Here is a 19,536-nt window from a genome sequence, read left to right on the forward strand (position 1 = left end):
ATATCTGGGGGTGAATATATCTAACTGAGTGCAGGAATATTCTGCTGTTTCCCAGCTGCTCCAGGATTTAAGCATATTAATTAAGGGCAACTCCAGCAGTCCAACAAAAACCAGAGAGCATCACCTAAGACACAACAGATCCCTAAGCTGTCTTGTATAGCCTCTGCGCTAATCTTCTTTCACCTCTTTTCCACCTACTGCATGGACCAGGTATGACTTGGTTTTCTTGGCTGGAAAATGTAAATTTAGCAATGATCTCTGTTTGCATCACTAAAAGTTGGCATGCCCCATCCCAAAGTCTTTAATAAGAACAGACTTCCTTGGATGCTCTTGATTGGCAAGGCATGTGCCAGATAATGTGGGCGGGAAGGCTGTTTGCACATTAAAGCATTATCCCAGAAGCCCCAGTGTCCTATTATAATTGAGTATCAAGTCAGGGGATGAGATTCTTCACCTTCCTCAGAGAAATGTAGGTCAAGAACTTGTAGAAGAAACCCCAACAACGGTCCATTGCCCTCCTATGACTTGCAGTATCAAGGGAATGGCACTTCGTAGCTAATCTGAATCACTTCATGGATTCCCCTTCACATAGGAGGGCACACAACCACAGGTCCAATCTGGATTTCCTTTTCACCTTCTGTATTTGGAGCTATCTGCTCCCACACTATTATTGACTGGTTTGAAAAGTTCTGTTATTTTGTTTTTGTTTCTGGGTGGAGGCAGAGAACATTTTGATTGCTGTGGCATACTTAATAAGGCCTTTGTTACCCCCAATTTTGCAAACATGTTCTCTTCTGTAAAAATTTTTAGAATTACTTTTGTTTGTTTCAGACCCAGTTAACTAAAGTTCACCTACAAATAAAAGGCCTTTCTACAAATAAAAGGCCTTTCAAAGTGAGATGCAAAAATCATTTATGTGAGATTTAAAAAAATGCCTTCTCAGGAAGCACTGATTCAGGCAGAAGGCCAAATAGTGTTCTGAATAGGAAATAAAGGCAAAGGGTATTTATGAGAAAGGAAAAGGCAAAAATTATATTACTAGTAGGAAGATATTTATTCTATTGCTGCACATGAGCTACCATGTGATGCTAATTCTAAAGAATATATAAATTTTAAATTTTTCAATCCAGTAGCCATCGGTCTGGTAGTCGTAACATCTGCTTTCTTATTGTTTTCGCAAACAGTTTTTTGGGATATAATGTTGCTTTAGGCACAAGCCAAATGTTATTTTGTCCTGTTTCAACATTCCAAAGATTTGAGGCATAAAATGTGCAAGGCACTTTCTCTGGGGTGGCAGATCTGGCTCCATTTTAAGGTAGTTCAATTTATATTATTATTGTTATTATTATTATTCTAAATTTTCTCCCTTTTGATCAAGATCTTTTCTTTAAAGCATTTCTGATCAATCATTGGAGAGCAGCATTGATCAATTATTAAAAGTAGTGATGTCAGAAACATGGCAGAGTAAGAGATGTTCTCAGTTGTCGTTGTTGTTGTTGTTGTTGTTGTTATTATTATTATTATTATTATTATTATTATTATTATTATTTTAAAGCCTGTAGTAACCGGTATTCCCAGGTGTTCTCCCATCCAAGTACTAACCAGGCCCAATCCTGCTTAGCTTCCGAGATCAGTCAAGATCAAGCGTTTTCAGGGTGGTATGGCTGTAGACTGCCCTTAGTTATTAAAAGCATCATCGATCTTTCATTGTTGAGATGGCTCATTCTGGAAATATTATGTCCTTGTAGGTCCTTCATTCCCAGGAAGGCTCATTTCTGGTATGCCATGTGCCACAAAAGAGAGGAAGTGTTTTTCCTGGAAGCCTTAGACCACATTTGAGCCACAAGAGTGCCAGAAAGGAGAAAGGCTTTACCATTATGTTTTTTTTTAAGAGCAAACATCTTCTGTAGTTTCTTGAAGTTTCTCACATCATGAAGCCTCATAGGACTTAGTGATCATCTCAAAATGTTGAGCAACTATTATTAGACTGGTGTTTTTATAATGTCGAGCTATATAAAACAAAGTTTTATAACAGCAAAAAATTCTATAATAACAAACAAAATGTTAAGTCCAATTTACAGAATGGATCTGAACAAGTAGACAATACCTGAGGGCAGTAGCTGAAGATATTAAAGAATCATGAGATGTCAGCAGAAATTGTATTTAATCATTTGGTTTATGCCAGATTTTATTTAGTCCCATCTTCATTTTACCAGAAGTGTTTTACCTGAACACAGTAGAAAATATTAACAACAAAGCAAATTCCACCTTGCTTAGCTAAGATATAGTCAAGGGTAATTTTATTGTCTAATATAACTCATGTAAGAAAATTTAAATATTTTTCCTGGTTGGCTATTGCAGTGGTAGTCATTGCAGTACCTCTAAGGTTTTCTAAAAGTTTCTAATCGTGTATTTATTCATTGAAATATCTGCCCAAGAAAAAGTATGGTTTCAAATCTGGTACCTATACTGGGGTTGACATCACCAGATATTAAACATGTTTGACTATGTGTGCAACCAGTTACATGTTTTGACCTGTGAAGTAGGCTTAAAGATGATGCCCAATGTTGAGTTATTTTTTTCCTGTCAGAAATTAAGGGGGGAAAGGAAATAATATTTATTATAGTGTGTAGGTGGCTTCTCAAATTATTTGTGAGATAGAAAGCAACAGAAGTAAAGGGGAAAAAAGGGAATAATGAAGGTGTAGTTTATACAGTATTGGTCTGGAATTTTGGGTTAGTTGTCCACAACAGATGTCATCTGCTTCAGTTCTTAGTAAATTTAAATTTCAAATCTTTTGTTGGTTGAACAGACTATTTAAGTTCAAGAACTCTAAATGGGAATCATGAATCCAGGAGAGTTCACATTTTTAAATTTAGTCATAAATGGCTTAGTTAAGATACCTAAAATTTTTGAGGGATCAGGTAGGAAGGAAAAGATAATTGTTTTAATTTAGTCTACAAAGGTATAATTTACCAAAAATCCATAGGTCATAGGTAGCTTAGGAAAAAAAAACATTTCTTGTCACCGCTGGGGTGATGTGAAATCCAGAGTAGCTCCAGCGGTGTTGGGGACGGGGCCTGGGAGGAGGAGGAGGAAAGTGGATGTGGCTTTGTGTGTTGTCCTTCAGTTATTTCCCACCACAAAGAATTACAGGTGCCTGAGAAAAAGTAAGATTTATTGAAAGTACATTTTAGAAGCAGACAGGCCATGCTAGGGAAGGCCGAAACCCTGTGGAATTTAGGAGATGAAGACATAAGATATTATGCCCCAAAGGAAGGAGTGGGTTTCCAGCCAGGAGTGCTGTAACAATGCATAAATGGGAAGGTCTGTTTATATTTGGGCCATGATAATCAATATGAAGTCACCTTGACTGACATTTGGCTGCTATATAACATTTTGTGTATTGTGCATGTGCTTACCCAGAATTCAATCTGCTATAATTAGATTCATGAACTTCTAGGCATAGTCATAACATTGTAATGATGGTATAATGAGGCTGAAGTTATGGGCTGTACTTTCTGCCCATGCTTTTGAAGCTGGTTTAGCCAGCAGCTTTTATTGCCTTTGTGCTATTGGATTTGGGGTAATTTATAACCCTAAAAGGGAGGTATGTCTGGGAGGAACTTAAAGAAGGTCTTCAAGGGAAGTTTCTATGGTTACAGAGCTGGACCTTGGCTCCTGTTGCTCATGCCTAACTACCTAACATTTTTTATATCTGGAAAACAAAGATTAAAAAAGATTAAAAGCAAAGATTACACTAGGAAGCTTGTATACATTAAATTTAAATCTAAATTCATGGAAAAGGGTCACAAGTTAAAAACATGCTCCCCATTACTTATCTGAATTCTGCCTTCCTCATCCCGCCCTTCACAATACTTATTCTCTCTGCCTTGGGGAGCCTGCGGGGTGTGGTTGTAACAAGTTCTGGTTGAGGTTGCCAGGGCTATAGAGGTGCCTCAAGTGCCCTGGTTGGCTGGCTGTGATTGCAGAGAACGTGGGGTGTGGTGGGCGGCCAAAGGGTGCTCCCTCTGTCAGCTGAATGGGGCTTCAGGGGTCTCAGTGTCAGAGTGTGCAGCTCTGGGGATTCCCTGGGAGCCTGAGTGAATGGAGCTGCAGCAGGCGCTCCCTAAGTTGGCCTGGGGCACAAGGCTCTCAGGGCACCCTAGGGACTGGCAGGCTGGTGCTACAGCTAATGCTGGGTGCCTTCGTGGGTCGGCTGACTGGGGCTGCAGCTAATGCAGGGCGAGGTGGCCCAGGTGCGGGTGCACTGTGCAGGGTGGCTGGAGCACTGGGACTAGGCTCCCATAGCGCTATCTAGGTGGAGGGAGGATGTAAACAAGGGCGAGGGCATTTGCCAGCTCCTCAGATCAAGGAGAGTTCCTGCAGTTCCTTACATTTGGCAGGCACCTTGGTGTTAGAAAATGGATTTTTTCATATACAGTCTGGGTGCCCTTTAAAATGCTCTTTTATCCCTGTGCTTCTCAGCAGGCGAGTCCTCCCTCTGGACCCCTCAGTGATATCCCTCCCCACTGCAGGTCCCCCTTTTGGGGTGGGATTCCCGTGGTTACCTCATTTCAGTCTAATATAATACTCCTACTCTTCTCAATGTGGTCCCTCTCTAGTTTGCAGTGCAGAAAGCTGTTCAATCAGCTCTCAGTTATTCTTTAGGAGGAATTCCTCTATATGTAGGTGTATATTCTGTGTGTGTGTGGGTGTGTGTGTGTGTCTGTCCGTGGAGGAGGTGCCCTCAGAGTCTTCCTAGCCCACCATCTTAGACCCGCCTCCAAGATGTAATTTTAAATTCAGGTATCCAAGTAGTGGTTCTCTTAACAGGGAGCCAACCCTGCCTTCATCTAGGTCATCGATGTTTCCTCTCAGCAGAGCACTCACTCCATTGTGTGTGTAGTCATTGCCAGTTTCAGTCTCACTCTCTACTAGACCGTGGACTCCTTGAGAAAAGAAACCATCTTCTTCACCATGATACAACTCTCAGTGCCTGGCAAGATGGAGTCTGGCACAAATGGGCCCTCAAGTATTTGCTGAATGTGTAATCTCTACTGCTTCTGCTCCAATCAATTGAGGATATTTAGCCATACTGAATGATTGAATAGACACTCTTCAAATCCCTTATGCCAGTCGATAATGTGGTTTAATTTGCCTCAACATTAAAACAAGAAAAGTACTTCAATTGAGCTATTGTTAATACAATTTCCTTAATTTCTAAAATGAGGTTTTAAAGACCTGCATTGGCTTCAAATTTGAAAATTGTACACAAACACTCAACCCCTGCCTCCCATCCACAACTCCACTATATGTTCAAATGAAAAGCAGGATAGGGAAGTCAGAGCTTCTTTGATGAGAAAGGGCCAGAATTGGGCTGAACCTTACTTGCTCAGCTTTCCTGGAATCCTCCACAGGCCCCCTGAATGGATTCAACCTAAAAGACAGATGGTATCTGTGGTCCAGTTGTTTCTCTTCAGCTCCAGAGGCACTCATGACAACAATTATACCTGCTTCCATGCCCATTTTCCTTTCCTCCCTTTCTCCCCAGTTGTTTTCTAGTTTTATTGAGATATAATTGACATATAGTGTATAAATATAAGATGTATGACATGTTTTTTTTTGATGCATGCATTAATGTGAAATGTTTACCAAGATAAAGATAATTAACACATCCTACAATTCACATAATTACCATTTTGTTGTTGTCATGGCGAGAACATTAAAGCTGTACTCTAACACAACTTTTGAGTATATAAAACAGTATTGTTAACTATAGTCACCGTGCTCTACATTAGGTCCCTGGAACTCATTCATCTTATAACTGAAGGTTTGTACCTTTTGACTGACATCTCCCCATTTATCCCACCCCTTAGCCCCTCATGTCCACTTTCTTTAAAGTACTGAAATGGTATTATTGGAAGAAGAAAAACATTCAGAAGCAAAATCTGTTTCCAGAGAGCCAAATTTTCTTGCTTGTCATTGTGTTTTGCTCAGCTTTTTGTGTTTAGCCTCAGAGAGTACCTAAGTAGTAAGTGTGGGTAGATGAGCCCACCCTCCAGACTTATTGCTCAAATGGCAGGACAGGGGAAGAGGATGAAAAAGAAAACAATGGGGACACTTCTTCCCTCTCTGTGTCTTCTAACCCTTTAGAATATCTTAAGTAGTTCAATCCATAAGCTCAGAATTAGTCTTAAGTTTGTGATTTGTTAAGAGAACAGGTATGCCGTTTGCTAAATCTGGTTCTGAAAAAAAGGACTGAATGGGTTCTCAGTACAATTATGTGCTGGAAGGCTTTAAAAATCAGACAACAGTGATAACAGAAAATCATCATGAAATGATTTATTGAGAAAATGACCACTTGGGTGAGTAACATACAGCAATATCAGATAATCGTTTTTGTATTAAAATAAAAATATGTTTAAAGTATTTCAACTAATTCACCCAGGGATGCAGAATAGCTGTGGTTCTGGTCAGATGTTTAAAAATAATAGATTCAGAGGCATGTATGTGTGCATGTCTGGATGTGTGTGTGTGAGAGTGTGTGTGTGCAGAAACTACGGAAGCAGCTGGTAAGAGGGAGTTTAGATATAGTTGCTGTAGTTTATCACCAAAGCTTGGGACAAGGGCATGTATTTTCCTCAGAAATCTGACAGTCAATAATGGATGTTTGGACTGCGTAGCGCCAAGGGGCACCATCTCCTCAAGGGGACATCGCCTGCAGCCCAGGCCAGGGAGTCCCTGGGGAGGGAGTCAGGCTGTTACTCCGCCTGAGCCGTGGCGGGGGCATCCACGACTGCGGGGCTGCTCTTCTTGGCAACACGAGCGGGTGCAACACGAGCTTCGGCAGGGCCCTGGCGGATCTTGCCCTCTGCTCCTTCCGGGATGGGGAGGCGGGATCCGCAGCATGGCGGGGGCCTCTGCTGCAGGCCTCCAGCAACGCGGCCGCTCTCCTTGTCCTTCGATGTCAGCTCCTCGGAGATGCCGGATGAGGGTTTGGGACCAGGAGCGCGGCCTCGGCCCCTAGGGCGACTCAGCCGGTAGCTGAGGCCGGGCCTCCGCGCCGGCGGTGCGCCCTGGGGCCTTGCGGCAGGGGCGGGCCCAGGCAGGTGGGCGGCCTGCAGGCCGCGGTCGGGAGCGAGGATCGAGGGGAGGCCGGGCACGGCCTGGGCCCTGCGGAAGGGCGAGCAGCGCCGCCGTTGGTCTGGGGAGAGGCTGGGCAGGCGGCGCCTCGGACCCCGGGTCACGGTGAAGCCGTCGCCGCCGCCCTCGCCTTCATCGACGTCGTCCTCGGCGCCCTGGTGACGGCGAGGCTGAGGCGTGCGGCGGCAGATGTAGAAGCCGCGGCGGACGCCGGAGCGGTTGGCGGCGAAGCGGCTGCCCTCCACTGGGGCGCCCGCTGGCCCGGTCACGTTAGCGGCCTCGGTGCCCCGCTCGCCCAGCACCACGTCGAACTCCACCGTCTCGCCGTCGCCCACGCTGCGTTGGTACTTGTGAGGGTTGTTCCGGGCGATGGCCGTGTGGTGCACGAACACGTCTTCCTCCCTATCGTGTCTGCGGATGAAACCGTACCCTTTCTTCACATTAAACCACTTCACGGAGCCACGCACCCCTTTGGCGATGACCTTCTTGGGCGCCTTTCCCCTGGCGCCCGCCGCCGCGGTGGCCTCAGAGATGGCGTCCCTGCTGAGGTTGCTGACCACCAGGGCCCGGGAAGAATCTCCGCCTCCCAAGGACAAGAGACCCCTCCGCGCATCTTGAGGGGAAACTGAGGCGGCCCCCTTCCTGAGAGTGGCCTCTCCTGCCTCACCCATGAGGCCTTCCTTTCTCTTCTATCTCAAAGAAATATGTGGGAACTCTGTCCCGGGAGGATGGGGTGTGTTGAGGGAGGGGATCGGTCTGCAGGCGGGGGCCTAGCTCTGGGAGGGAGGAGGGTCAAGGCCAAGGACTCTGGCTTTGTCCCGAGACTCTTGGGAGAGGGTTGTGGCGTCTCCTGGGGCAACAGGGCTGCTGTGGTGACGTCTCAATGGTGGGGAGGGTCCTAGGCCTGGCTCTAACGGGGGCGGGGCAGGTGGGCTCTGCCATGTGCACCTGGTACCACGTCACAGCACCTCTTGGTCCCCCGTGGAGAAAGGGCACACATGAAACTCTAGGGAGTGGTCTTTTTGAAGACCCTTTGCTTGCTAGAGTGGATGTGAAGAGAGGACCCATGTTCCATCTCTCTCCCTTGGTTGGGGAGATTCACAACCTCCTAAGGGCACTCTCTCACAAAACCCTGGTCCTCTCCCAACCCCTGTGTGCCCTCTATAAGAGTGAGGCATTTTGTGTACCTTGAGACAAAATAACAACCGCGCGAAATAAAGACCCAAAGAAGCCCGCTGTGTTTTATTGTTGTTTGTTTCTTTGTTTCGTTTTTCTGCAGAGGGATGGAGGAAACCTGCCAGGCCTAGAATCCTAGTACTGAACCTGCACTAAACTGACGCAGGTTTATCTAGACTCGTGTCAAGCTTGTAAAGTAGTGAAGCTGAGTGGGAACACTTTACAACTACAATGTTCTGAAAACCCTGTTGAACTCTGTGTTCTTGCCTACATAAGGCAAATAATCGGTGAGAATAAAACAGAGCTCAGGAAATTCACCCTCATGTTTAACTGTAGATCCATTTTTTAAATAAAATTTTCACTTAGCTCTGATTCTGTGATCATCCTAAATTGGGGTTCTGATTTAATTATATACAAACCGTGAGAATTCAGCCCTACTTCCCTGCTGATACTGTGCTAAGGTACGGCTAGTTCTCTGAAATATAGTCTTCCTGAAGTGATGATAGAACATGCTAAAGTAGTCGATTGTATCTGGTCAGAAAAGTGGCTTTAATTTATTAATAAAGAAAGTAAACTAAGTTGGCCTACCATTTTAGAGTTCACAGAAACCTTTCACAAGTTGTGCATTTGATCCTTGCAACAACTCACTCTATAAGAAAGTGGGTCAGGTGCTGTTTTTACTTCAGTTTGACAGATGAGGGGTCCTGGGCTCAGAGATAGGAAGTTGTTTCCTTATGTTCACATAAGTATGGAGTGAACCCTTAAATTTATCTCAGATAAATTTCACTCCAGGTCCACGTCTCTTTCCATCACACCTCACTGGCTTCTATGTAGAGTTCTGTCATCTGTTTCATGTGATTTCAGAGTCCAGTGACCTCTTTCAGAGAAGTCGTGGTCTCGTTCTCCTAGGAATATTTTTTCTTCTCTCCTCTGTCTGTATAAATCTTACATACCCTTCTGGTCCCACTTTTGCAAACCCCTCCTATCCCCTTTCCAGATGCACCAGTCCATCATGATCTCTGTCTTCTCAGAAACCAGTGGCATTTACAGCCTGACTATGAATGGCTACTCTACTTTCCTATGTCTAAGGTTTTCTGTCTCACTATTATTCCCTACTGGATTTTAAGGTCACTGAGTGAACACTTTACATTTCTTCTCTCAGTTTCCTCTCTGGGTACCCTCGTGCCTGAAACAGTGCTGGCTGTCTAAAGGGCCACTACACATGTGTACTTGTGGATTAAGTCTATGCCTCTTTTTTCCCCTCTAAGGGGCTATATCTTTGAATTCCTTACAGCCACTAGCACAGTGCCAGCCACAAAGAAGATACTAATGAGATTCATTCACTTGGACTGAATATGTCCTTTCGAATCTCTTATTGTTTCCATAATACACAAGAAAGTGCTTTAGAGCCATCATGAAGATCTATTAAACCTTCCCAGTTTGTGTGTATTTTATGCAAGAAGAAAGGCTTTGTGAAAAAAAAGATATGAATTAGTTAAAGCTTAAGGTTTAAATTGCTAAGGTCATTGTATTATTTTTATGAAACCATCAGCTTCTATATATGTCTTTGTCTTTATTTTGCACTTCTCTCCATCCTGCCTGATACATATTGTTTAATTCCTATTATTTAAGATCTGTCAATGGAGGTTAATTCAGGTTTAAGATATACTGTTTAATCCATGGGCTTGTTACTAAACTCATGGGATTTGCAGCTTGGGGTGCTCTATTCAAGAACTAGATGTGGTCAGTTGTTAGGAAGTTTTACTTACTCGCACCAAGTAAAGGAGATGGGGTTCACATCTAAAGCTCTGTCTCTCCGAAGAGAGGCTTAGCCATTGCTTATATACACTATTTGGTTAATTACACATTGATTTCTTCTTTGTAGTTGCCTGGTTTAGTTCCTGTGAAGCTCATCTTGTTTATAGCTGAATCTGCAAAATACTTAGCTACATTTTAACATTTAGCAAGAACAGCATTTAGTTAGAACCACCCAGACCTTGAGACCCTTGTCCTATCTAAAAATCCTCCCCTGAGATTTTTTATTCCTCACTCTTGAGGGAATAGGGATGAGGATCATACTTCTGTAACTAATTCCTGCTGAACATGTCCGGAGTACATCTTTGAGTTAGAGAAGTGAAATTCTCTGGCTGCTTGACTTATGAAAGCCTTTCAGTCCACTAGGTTCAGGGATTCCTGAGAACAGGAGTGCATAAAGAGTGCAATACTCTAATAGGAGTTGTGTGCCATAAGAAGCGAGACAGAAGCAGGGAAAAATCAAGGAGACTGAGACCCTGCCACTCATAAACTCACTCTGGTGTGGATCTAATGAGTAAGATGGACCAGAGTGACACTTCTCTAAGAACAAAGAGTTTAAACCTCTAATAATTGATACCAGCAAGGGAGAGAAGAGGAAAGGTGCTGTCATAGTTGAATCTTTTTTTCCATATGATCCAGGACACCAAACCATGATAAAATTCAGGAATTATTTATTGAGCTGCTAGATCTATCCAGGACTGTGAAGAACAGGTATGATCTTGGCAAGAAGTGGCTATGCAGAAAGGATAAGATCAATGGATGAAGCACAGAAATCCCAGAGGGAGAAAGGATACCAGATATGACAGTTAGTCAGTATCCCATGGTTTCTCAAGCACAATGATGCTTCCCATTTGGTGGAGTAAAGATCTATACCTCAACTTGGGGAAGGAAGACAGCTAGGGATGAAGTCTTGACACAGACCTCTGTATCTACTCTCTTGGGACAGTACACCATAGAAAAGTCCCTTGTGATGGTAGGAAGCACTCCTGGGAAATATAAACTCTGTGTGTGTGTGTGTGTGTGTGTGTGTGTGTGTGTACAAGCATGCACACTCACATAGGAGGAATGTAAGGCCAAAGATGCGAGGCCATACTGCTCAGGCCTACACAGCACAAGACCCTCTATGATCAGATATCCTGTTAAACACCGTCCCCTAGTTAGCCAGCTACACAGCTGCAGCTCTGACACAAAAGCGTTTCTGAAAATCAGGATACAGGGAGAAACCACCACTCACTCTCTTTGTTCCCCAAACCCACTGACCAGTAAGTGCTGGAACAAACCTTGAGATGAGCAGATCACCTGAGGTCTATATAACCCACAGTTTCCATCTTTCACAGACTTTGGCTCCTTTACCTCCTGTCCCCAGTTTGGAAACATTCGGAGCTCAAAACTGAAAGTGAAGCTCCAATTCAGAGCTTAGATCTATGCACCCCTATGTTCATGGCAGCACACTTTAAAATAGCCAAGATATGGAAGGAACCTAAATGCTCATCAACAGATGATTGGATAAAGAAGTTATGGTTCATATATACAATGGAATATTACTCGGCCATTAAAAAAATGAAATCCTACCATTTGCATTAACATGGATGGACTTAGAGGTTATTATGCTGAGAGAAAGAAGTCAGACAGAGAAAGATAAATACCATAGGATTTCACTTATATGCAGAATCTAAGGAACAAAAAGAACAAACTAATTAAAACAGGTTCACAAATATAGAGGTTGATCTTGGGATTGCCAGAGGGGAGCAGGTTGGGGAGCTGGGAGAAAAGGGTGAAGGGTTAAAGAGGAACATATTAGTAGTTGAAAGGTGGTCACAGGAATATGGTGCATGGCATATGGAATATAGTCAGTAGAAACGTAATGGCTATGTGTAGAGCCAGATGGATGATAATCAGGGGCCCATTTCATAAACTATATAAATGTCTAATCGATGTACCGTATACCTGAAACTAATAATAAAAAATTTTAAATGATAGAAAACCAAAAAAAATTTTTTTAAATAAAAAAGTTACAGGAAACAGCTGCAGTACAGGTTGTTCAAATCAGAATGAAAGAGGAGGGAAAAATAAGAGAGTCAGTGATGCCATGAGGGGCTGCTCACACAAGGCACTGCATGGTCTAACCTCTTCTCTTCTGCCACAGACACCCACACTGGCACAGTCATCTCCTACTGCAGTTACAGTTACTGGCTTCTCTCAGCCCTCTGGCTTCTGGACTCCTAGAGAAGATAGGCTGAGAAGGCTACCCCAAGGCTTGTCCCCCAGTCCCAGACAAGTGAGACTGTGAGAGGCAGAGGACAGGGCCAGGATGCCTGGTTTCTGGGTGGTGTGACCTCCCTGCATTTGTCTCACTTACAGCTTACACCTTAGCAATGAGGTATTCTGTTCCTAAACTTCCATGGCTGCCTCTAACTGTGATAAAACACTGGGGTGCTCTACCTCTCTGCTTCCATAGCAGAGCAAATGCCCAGGTCAGCCCATTCCTCTAGCAGTCAGCAAACTCCCAAAGCCAAAGGGGCCTGTGGCTAGGCTGAGTGAAGGCCACTCCCCAAGGAGGGTACACAGCTTAGAATCACCTTGTCCTTGTCACTTTGTGGATGTAAAGAGAAAGCTCTCCCACTTTGACCCACCCCACCCCCAGCTGTTGCTCAGATTGGACTCTAATACAAGGAAATGCATGACTGTGCACATGCCCAGAGTCAGTGATCTCAAAACCATCTTTGCAGATATATGCTCTTTCATATGAATAGAAAGAGAACCAATAAATTACTTTTAAAGACAATTTAAAGTTTTTAACACATTTACTAAAAGCGATTCATTTCCCCATGTCATTTCCACCTTTCTCCCATACCATGTGTCCAGGAAGCTGAACCTTTTGGCTTCTGTTACTCAAAATACATGCCTGTGGTTGATTCTACATGCTTCATTTTCCAAGTCTAGTAAAGCTGACTCAAACCACATTTTTAATCATAGCAGATTTTTTTTTTTCTGGCACCAAACTAATCATGCAATCTTAGTTTTATTTAGTTTTCATTGCTCCTAGAAAATTTGTCCTCTGTTACCACATCTTTAATAAAATTTCTGAAAGCAAATCTGCTAATAATACATCTCTTTATATCAGTGAAATTCTTTGAAGACATGTGATATGTAATTTTTCCTCCTTATCCTTTAGAAGAAGGGAAGCTCATTCAAACAGCTTACAAAACATGCTTCATTTTTTTCATAGTTGATAACTTTTTTTTTTAAGTATATTGAGTTGACATTGGTTAATACAATTATATAACTTTCAGGTGTACATTATAATTTGACATCTGTATATTCTATTGTGTGTTTACCACCCAAAGACCAGTTTCCTTCAGCTACCATATATTTGATCCCTTTTACCCACTTTACCCTCCCCCTATTCCCCTATATTTGACGCCCTTTAGCTGTCTACCTTCCACCTCCTCTCCCATCCCCTACCCTCTGCTAACCACTAGTCTATAGTCTATGTCCATGAATCTCTGTTTGTCTGTCCTGTTCATTTTTTGCTTTTAGGTTTATATCCCACATATAAGGGATGTCATGAGATTTTCAACATTTTCTGTCTAGCTTAGTTTGCTTAGCATGATTATCTCAAGGTCCATCCATGTTGTTGCAAATGGCAGTATTTCATCTCTTCTTATGGACAAATAATATTCCTTTGTATATATGTACCACTGCTTCTTTAGCCAGTCATCTATTGTAGGACACTTCGGTTGCTTCCAAGTCCTGGCCACTGTGAATAATGCTACTATGAATATTAGTGTGCAAATATCTTTTTGGATATGGGTTTTCAAGTCTTTGGGATAAATACCCAGTAGAGGGATTGCTGGATAATATGGTAGATCAATTCTTAGTTTTTTGAGGAATCTCCATACTGTTTTCCATAGTGACTGTACCAATTTGCAGTCCCACCAACAGTGTATGAGGGTTCCTTTTTCTCTACATCCTCTCCAACATTTGTTATTACTTGTCCTGTTGATTATAGATATTCTAACAAGTATGAAATGGTATCTCACTGTGGTTTTGATTTGCATTTCCCTAGTAGCTGGCGATGTTGACATCTTTTCAAATATTTGTTGACCATTATGTCCTCTAGGGAGATGTGTCTGTTCAAGTCCTTTGCCCATTTTTTGATTGGATCATTTGTTGTTTGTTGTTATTGAGTTATATGAGTTTTTTTTTGTATATTTTGGATATTAGGCACTTATCGGAGGCATTGCTTGCAAATATATTTTCCCATTCAGATGAATGTCTCTTTACCTTGTTGATGATTTCTTTTGCTGAGCAGAAGCTTTTTAGTTTGATGTAGTCCCATTCCTTTGTTTTAGCTTTTACTTCTTTTTCTTTTGAGGTCAAATTCATAAAATCCTCTTTAAGTCCAAGGTCCTTGAGTTTCATTCCTATGTTTTCTTCTATGCATTCTATTGTTTCAGATCTTATATTCAGGTCCTTGATCCATTTTGAGTTAGTTTTTGTGTGTGGTGATAGACAACAGTCTCTTTTTATTCTTTTTCAGGTGGCTTTCCAGTTTTCCCAGCACTATTTATGGAAGAGACTTTCCTTTCTCCACTGTATGTTTTTGGCTTTTTTTTGTCAAAAATTATTTGCCATGTAAATATGAGTTTACTTCTGGACTCTCAATTCTGTTCCACTGGCCCGTGTGTCTGTTTTGCTGCCAATACCATGCTGTTTTGATTACTGTTGCTTTGTATTATAACTTGAAGTCTGACAGAGTAATGCCTCCAGCCTCGTTCTTTTTTCTCAGGATAACTTTGGCAATTCGGGTTTTTTTTTGTGCTTCCATATAAATGCAATAATTTTTTGTTCTATTTCTTTTAAAAAATGTCTATGAATTTTTGATGGGGATTGCATTAAATCTGTATAATGCTTCAGATGATATGATCATTTTAACTATGTTGATTCTTCCAATCCAAGAGCATGGAATTGCTTTCCATTTAATTTTATCTTCTTCGATTTCTTTTAATAGGATCTTGTAGTTTTTATTATATAGGTCCTTCACATGTTTCATTAGATTTATTCCTAGTTATTTTATTCTTTTTGTTGCAATTACAAAAGGAATTATTTTTTCCACTTCTTATTCTGATACTTCGTTATTAGAATATTAGAACACTATGGATTTTTGAACATTAATTTTGTATCCAGAGTCTTTACTGTATTTGCTTATTGTTTGTAGTAGTTTTCCTGTGGAGTCTTTAGGGTTTTCTATATAGAAAATCATGTCTTCTGCAAATAGTGACAGTTGGATTTCTCTGTTTCCTATTTGGATTCCTTTTATATCTTTCTCTTGTCTAATTGCACTCGCTAGGACCTCCAATGTTATACTGAATAACAGTGGTGATAGTGGACAGCCCTGCCTTGTTCCTGGTCTTAGAGGGAAGGTTTTTAGTTTTTCTCCATTAAGTATAATGTTGGGTGAGGGTTTGTCATATACGGCCTTTATTATGTTAAGGTTCTTTCCTTCTTTACCGATTTTGTTAAGTGTTTTTATCATAAATGGATACTGTATCTTGACCAAGGCTTCTTTTGCATCTATTGATATGATCACATGATTCTTATTTTTTTATTAGTTTAGGTGGTGTATCACATTAATTGATTTGTGTATGTTGAACTATCTCTGTGCCTCTGGGATGAAGCCCACTTGATCGTGCTGTATACTTTTTTTAATATGTTTCTGTATTTGGTTTGCTAGTATCTTATTTAGGATTTTTGCATCTATGTTCATGAGAGATATTGGTCTGTAGTTTTCTTTTTTGTGTTATCTTTACCAGGTTTTGGTATCAGAGTAATATTGGACTCATAAAATGAGTTGGGAAGGATTGCCTCCTCTTCAATTTCTTGGGAAAGTTTGTGGAGAATAGGTATTAAATCTTTGATGTTTGGTAGAATTCACTGGTGAAGCCATCTGGTCCTGGACTTTTACTTTTTGGTAGGTTTTTGATAATTGTTTCAATTTCCATACTGCTCATCGGTCTATTTAGATTTTCCAATTCTTCTTGATTCAGTCTAGGAAGATTGTATTTTTGTAAGTACTAGCCCATTTCTTCTAGGTTTTTAAATTTGGTGTTCTATACTTTTTCATAGTATTACTGTATGATCCTTTGTATTTCTGCATTGTCTGTCATCATTTCCCCTCTTTCATCCCTGATTTTGTTTATTTGTGTCCTTTCTCTTTTTTCTTTAGTGAGTCTAGCCAGGGGTTTGTGAATTTTATTAACCTTCTCAAAGAACCAGCTCTTTGTTGCATTTCTTTTTTCTTTTTTTTTTCAATTTCTTTTATTCCTAGTCTAATTTTGTTTCTTTCCTTCAGCTAACTTTAGGTTTCATTTGTTCTTCCTTTTCTAGTTTTTAAAGATGAAGCGTTAGGTTGTTTATTTGGGCTTGTTGTTGTTTTTGAGATAGGCCTGTAAAGATGTGAACTTTCCTCTATGACCGCTTTTGCCGTGTCTAAAAGATTTGATATGTTGTGCTATCATTATCATTCATTTCTCTGTATCTCTTGATCTCTCTTTTTATTTCTCTTCTGACCCAGTAATTCTTCGGTATCATGTTGTTTAATCTGCATGTATTTGTGGTTCTTCTTGCTTTCTTTTTGCAGTTGATCTCTACTTTCAAAGCATTATGATCAGAGAATATGGTTGGTGTGCTTTCATCCCTCTTATATTTATCGAGGCTATCTCTGTGTCCCAGTATGTGGTCAGTTTTTGAGAATGTTTCATGTGTACTAGAGAAGCATGTATAAGCAGCTGTTTTAGGATGGAAGGCTCTATAAACATCAATTATGTCTGGTTTGTCTAATGTGTCATTTAAGGATGTTGTTTTCTTATTGATTTTCTGTTTGGATGATCTGTCCATATCTGACAGTGGGGTATTTAGGTTCCCTACTATGATAGTGTTTTGTTCTGTTTCTCCCTTTAGTTCTGTTAGTAATAAATTTCAATGTTTAACATAACAGTGTTTTAAAGATTTAGCTCTTAGTATTAAATAAGAAGTAGATTATTTGCTACTGTGAGAATATCATCACCATTGGAATTTATCTTATATTCAGTTATTAATTATACACTTGGTGAATGTTTTTGATATGTAGTGCTGCTTTCAATATCTAAAATGTTTACTGTTAACACACCTAACTTACATAAAGCCCCTTATATAATTTCCCAAACAACATTTAGAATGCTGTGTAGTCGAAACTATAGATTCATACTCTGTTACTCAGGCCAGGGATTGTGGAGCTCCCCTCAGGCCACTAAACTTACAAGATGAAAATGGTGCATTTTCCTGCACTGTCAATTTTATTAAAAAATTTGGGGAAACAGCATTTTTATACTAAAAATCGATGTATTTTGCAATAAGTACAATGAAGTTTTAAAACAGGAATTTTTAAGATAGGCAATGTCCTGCTTCGTTATTTTGGTATTATTCTTCAGTCCACTCCTCTACCTCCTTTGCTGAAAATGAAGCACTTTTATATGTACTATGTTAATGGAGAGTAAAAGCACAGTACTGTAGGGAAACCAATATTAGCCAACATATTTTGTAGTGTTTTCAATTTTACAGTTTATATTCCAGCACTCAAAACTCAGGGTCAAGTTTTGACAAAAGAGGTATTTAGTCATACTAAATACTAAGATAATATTTATATCTTAGATTGGTCAAAGTAAATCACACCAATTTCTAATTATCTAAAAATAAGTTAAGATGTCCTAATGGACACACACCTACTTTTGATAGAAATTAAATGTAACTTTTGTGATCGGATTTTGGTTTACATAGACTATCATATGTCAAGAATTTTTATATAAAAGGATCATTTCTACTCACCATGCATTACAACCAATTGATGTGATGAATATAGATGGTAAAGATTATCCAAAATATGGATATGACAGTATTACGTGACACATGCAGTGTGGAAAAAATATTGTGAAATACGTATGTTTACATTAGTTTTAAAAAAGATGTGGTCTCATAGGTAAGTCGTATGTTACTCACTTAGCCCTAAATGGTCTTTTAATTACTGCCTTAATATCTCTGCAAAATATTCTTAAGATACATTTTATAGTAACAGAGACCTTTTAAATTTAAGTTGATTTGTCCCCTGTGTTCTTGATATTTCAGTACTTCTACTCAGTCAAAACTTTATCGACAGGACTGAAATTTTTTTTGAGTACTTATTTCTTTAGCAGTTTGAAGATAAAAAAACACCTTTTAAGCGCTAAATGTCATTATATGTCTTTAAAGTTTCCTGTGCTTTGGATTTGAAATAATTTAGTCATCTTTTCTCTGTATGTAAGTTGTGTAATTTGTTACTTTCAAATACCAGTACTTCAATACAGTTAGGTTTTTATGTTTTTTGGTTATGTGCAAAAATGGAAAGAAACAGTGATGCAAATCAATATTTTGCTTCAGAGCACATTTCCTAAACATAAATTTATCTTCCTAATTATGTTTACTTAAACAAACATTCAATTTTGTTTGCATTACTTGAGAATGTATTTACTTTAAGATGAAAGCAATCCAGATGTATATCTAAATATTAGGCAGAATTCAACCAATAATTTAAAAATTTCCATGGATAATACATAAAATGAGTAATTCAAATACAAATACATGAGAATTGACAGTCTATTACAGTGATAATTTTGTATTTTTCAGAGAAAAATTAAAGCTTTTTATTATAATGACCAGCTTTTGGTATTTCATTGTTATTGAGATACATTTTTAGAATAAAATTTTGTTCTCCAAGAAAAAAAATAAAGTGCATAAAGTTAATTTATGGTGGAAACCACATTAAAAGTCAATATAGAAAGATGTTCTTATATTGATATTTTAAAATATATATGGGATTATTTCTTTTGTCCTGACCACAATGCAACATTGTTAGTTGTATAGTTACTGGATTTCATCTATGTTTTTGTGACTTTCAAATGAAAATAATTCCAGGAAAGCATCATATTAAAGCTATTTAAAAATCGTTGATGCATTTCCAGAAGTAACTTTATATAAAGAGATTAAAGATTTAAATGCAAAACAAATAAAATTTCTAGAAGAAAATAGAGCCAGGTACTTAAATTTTCTTAGGGAAGTATTGGGAAAGGCCTGTCTAAGCTTAAGACAATCAGAAACCATAAAAGAAAAGACATAAAATGTAAAATTTTTATATGTCAAAACAACAACCCATCATAAAATAAAATTAAAAGACAAATGAAGAAAAACACATGCAATATACGAGTGAAACTTTTAATAAGTAAAGACCTCTTATCGATCAATAATAAAAAGGAGAATGCCACAACAGACAAAGGGACAAAGGAGTTTTATGTCCTTAATACTCCTAATAGTTGAGACTCAATTCAT

The 19,536-nt window shown here is 39.8% G+C and overlaps 1 protein-coding gene and 1 pseudogene across 1 annotated transcript; both read right to left on the reverse strand.

Annotated features, from left to right (window-relative positions):
• Positions 1-1,553: 1,553 nt before the first annotated feature.
• LOC118608612 lies at positions 1,554-1,672 on the reverse strand (annotated as a pseudogene).
• Positions 1,673-6,764: 5,092 nt separating this feature from the next.
• On the reverse strand, positions 6,765-7,817 carry LOC107503839 (Y-box-binding protein 3-like). The gene has a single exon (XM_016132635.2). It carries the CDS (start codon positions 7,815-7,817, stop codon positions 6,765-6,767), a length of 1,053 nt encoding a protein of 350 aa, XP_015988121.2.
• Positions 7,818-19,536: the final 11,719 nt, after the last annotated feature.

The sequence above is a fragment of the Rousettus aegyptiacus genome, unplaced genomic scaffold, assembly GCF_014176215.1.
Source record: "Rousettus aegyptiacus isolate mRouAeg1 unplaced genomic scaffold, mRouAeg1.p scaffold_m13_p_9, whole genome shotgun sequence".
Lineage (NCBI taxonomy): Eukaryota > Metazoa > Chordata > Mammalia > Chiroptera > Pteropodidae > Rousettus > Rousettus aegyptiacus.

Excerpts from the sequence above, each read along its gene's own strand:
- LOC107503839 (XM_016132635.2), bottom strand. The coding sequence starts at position 7,817 with ATGGGTGAGGCAGGAGAGGCCACTCTCAGGAAGGGGGCCGCCTCAGTT.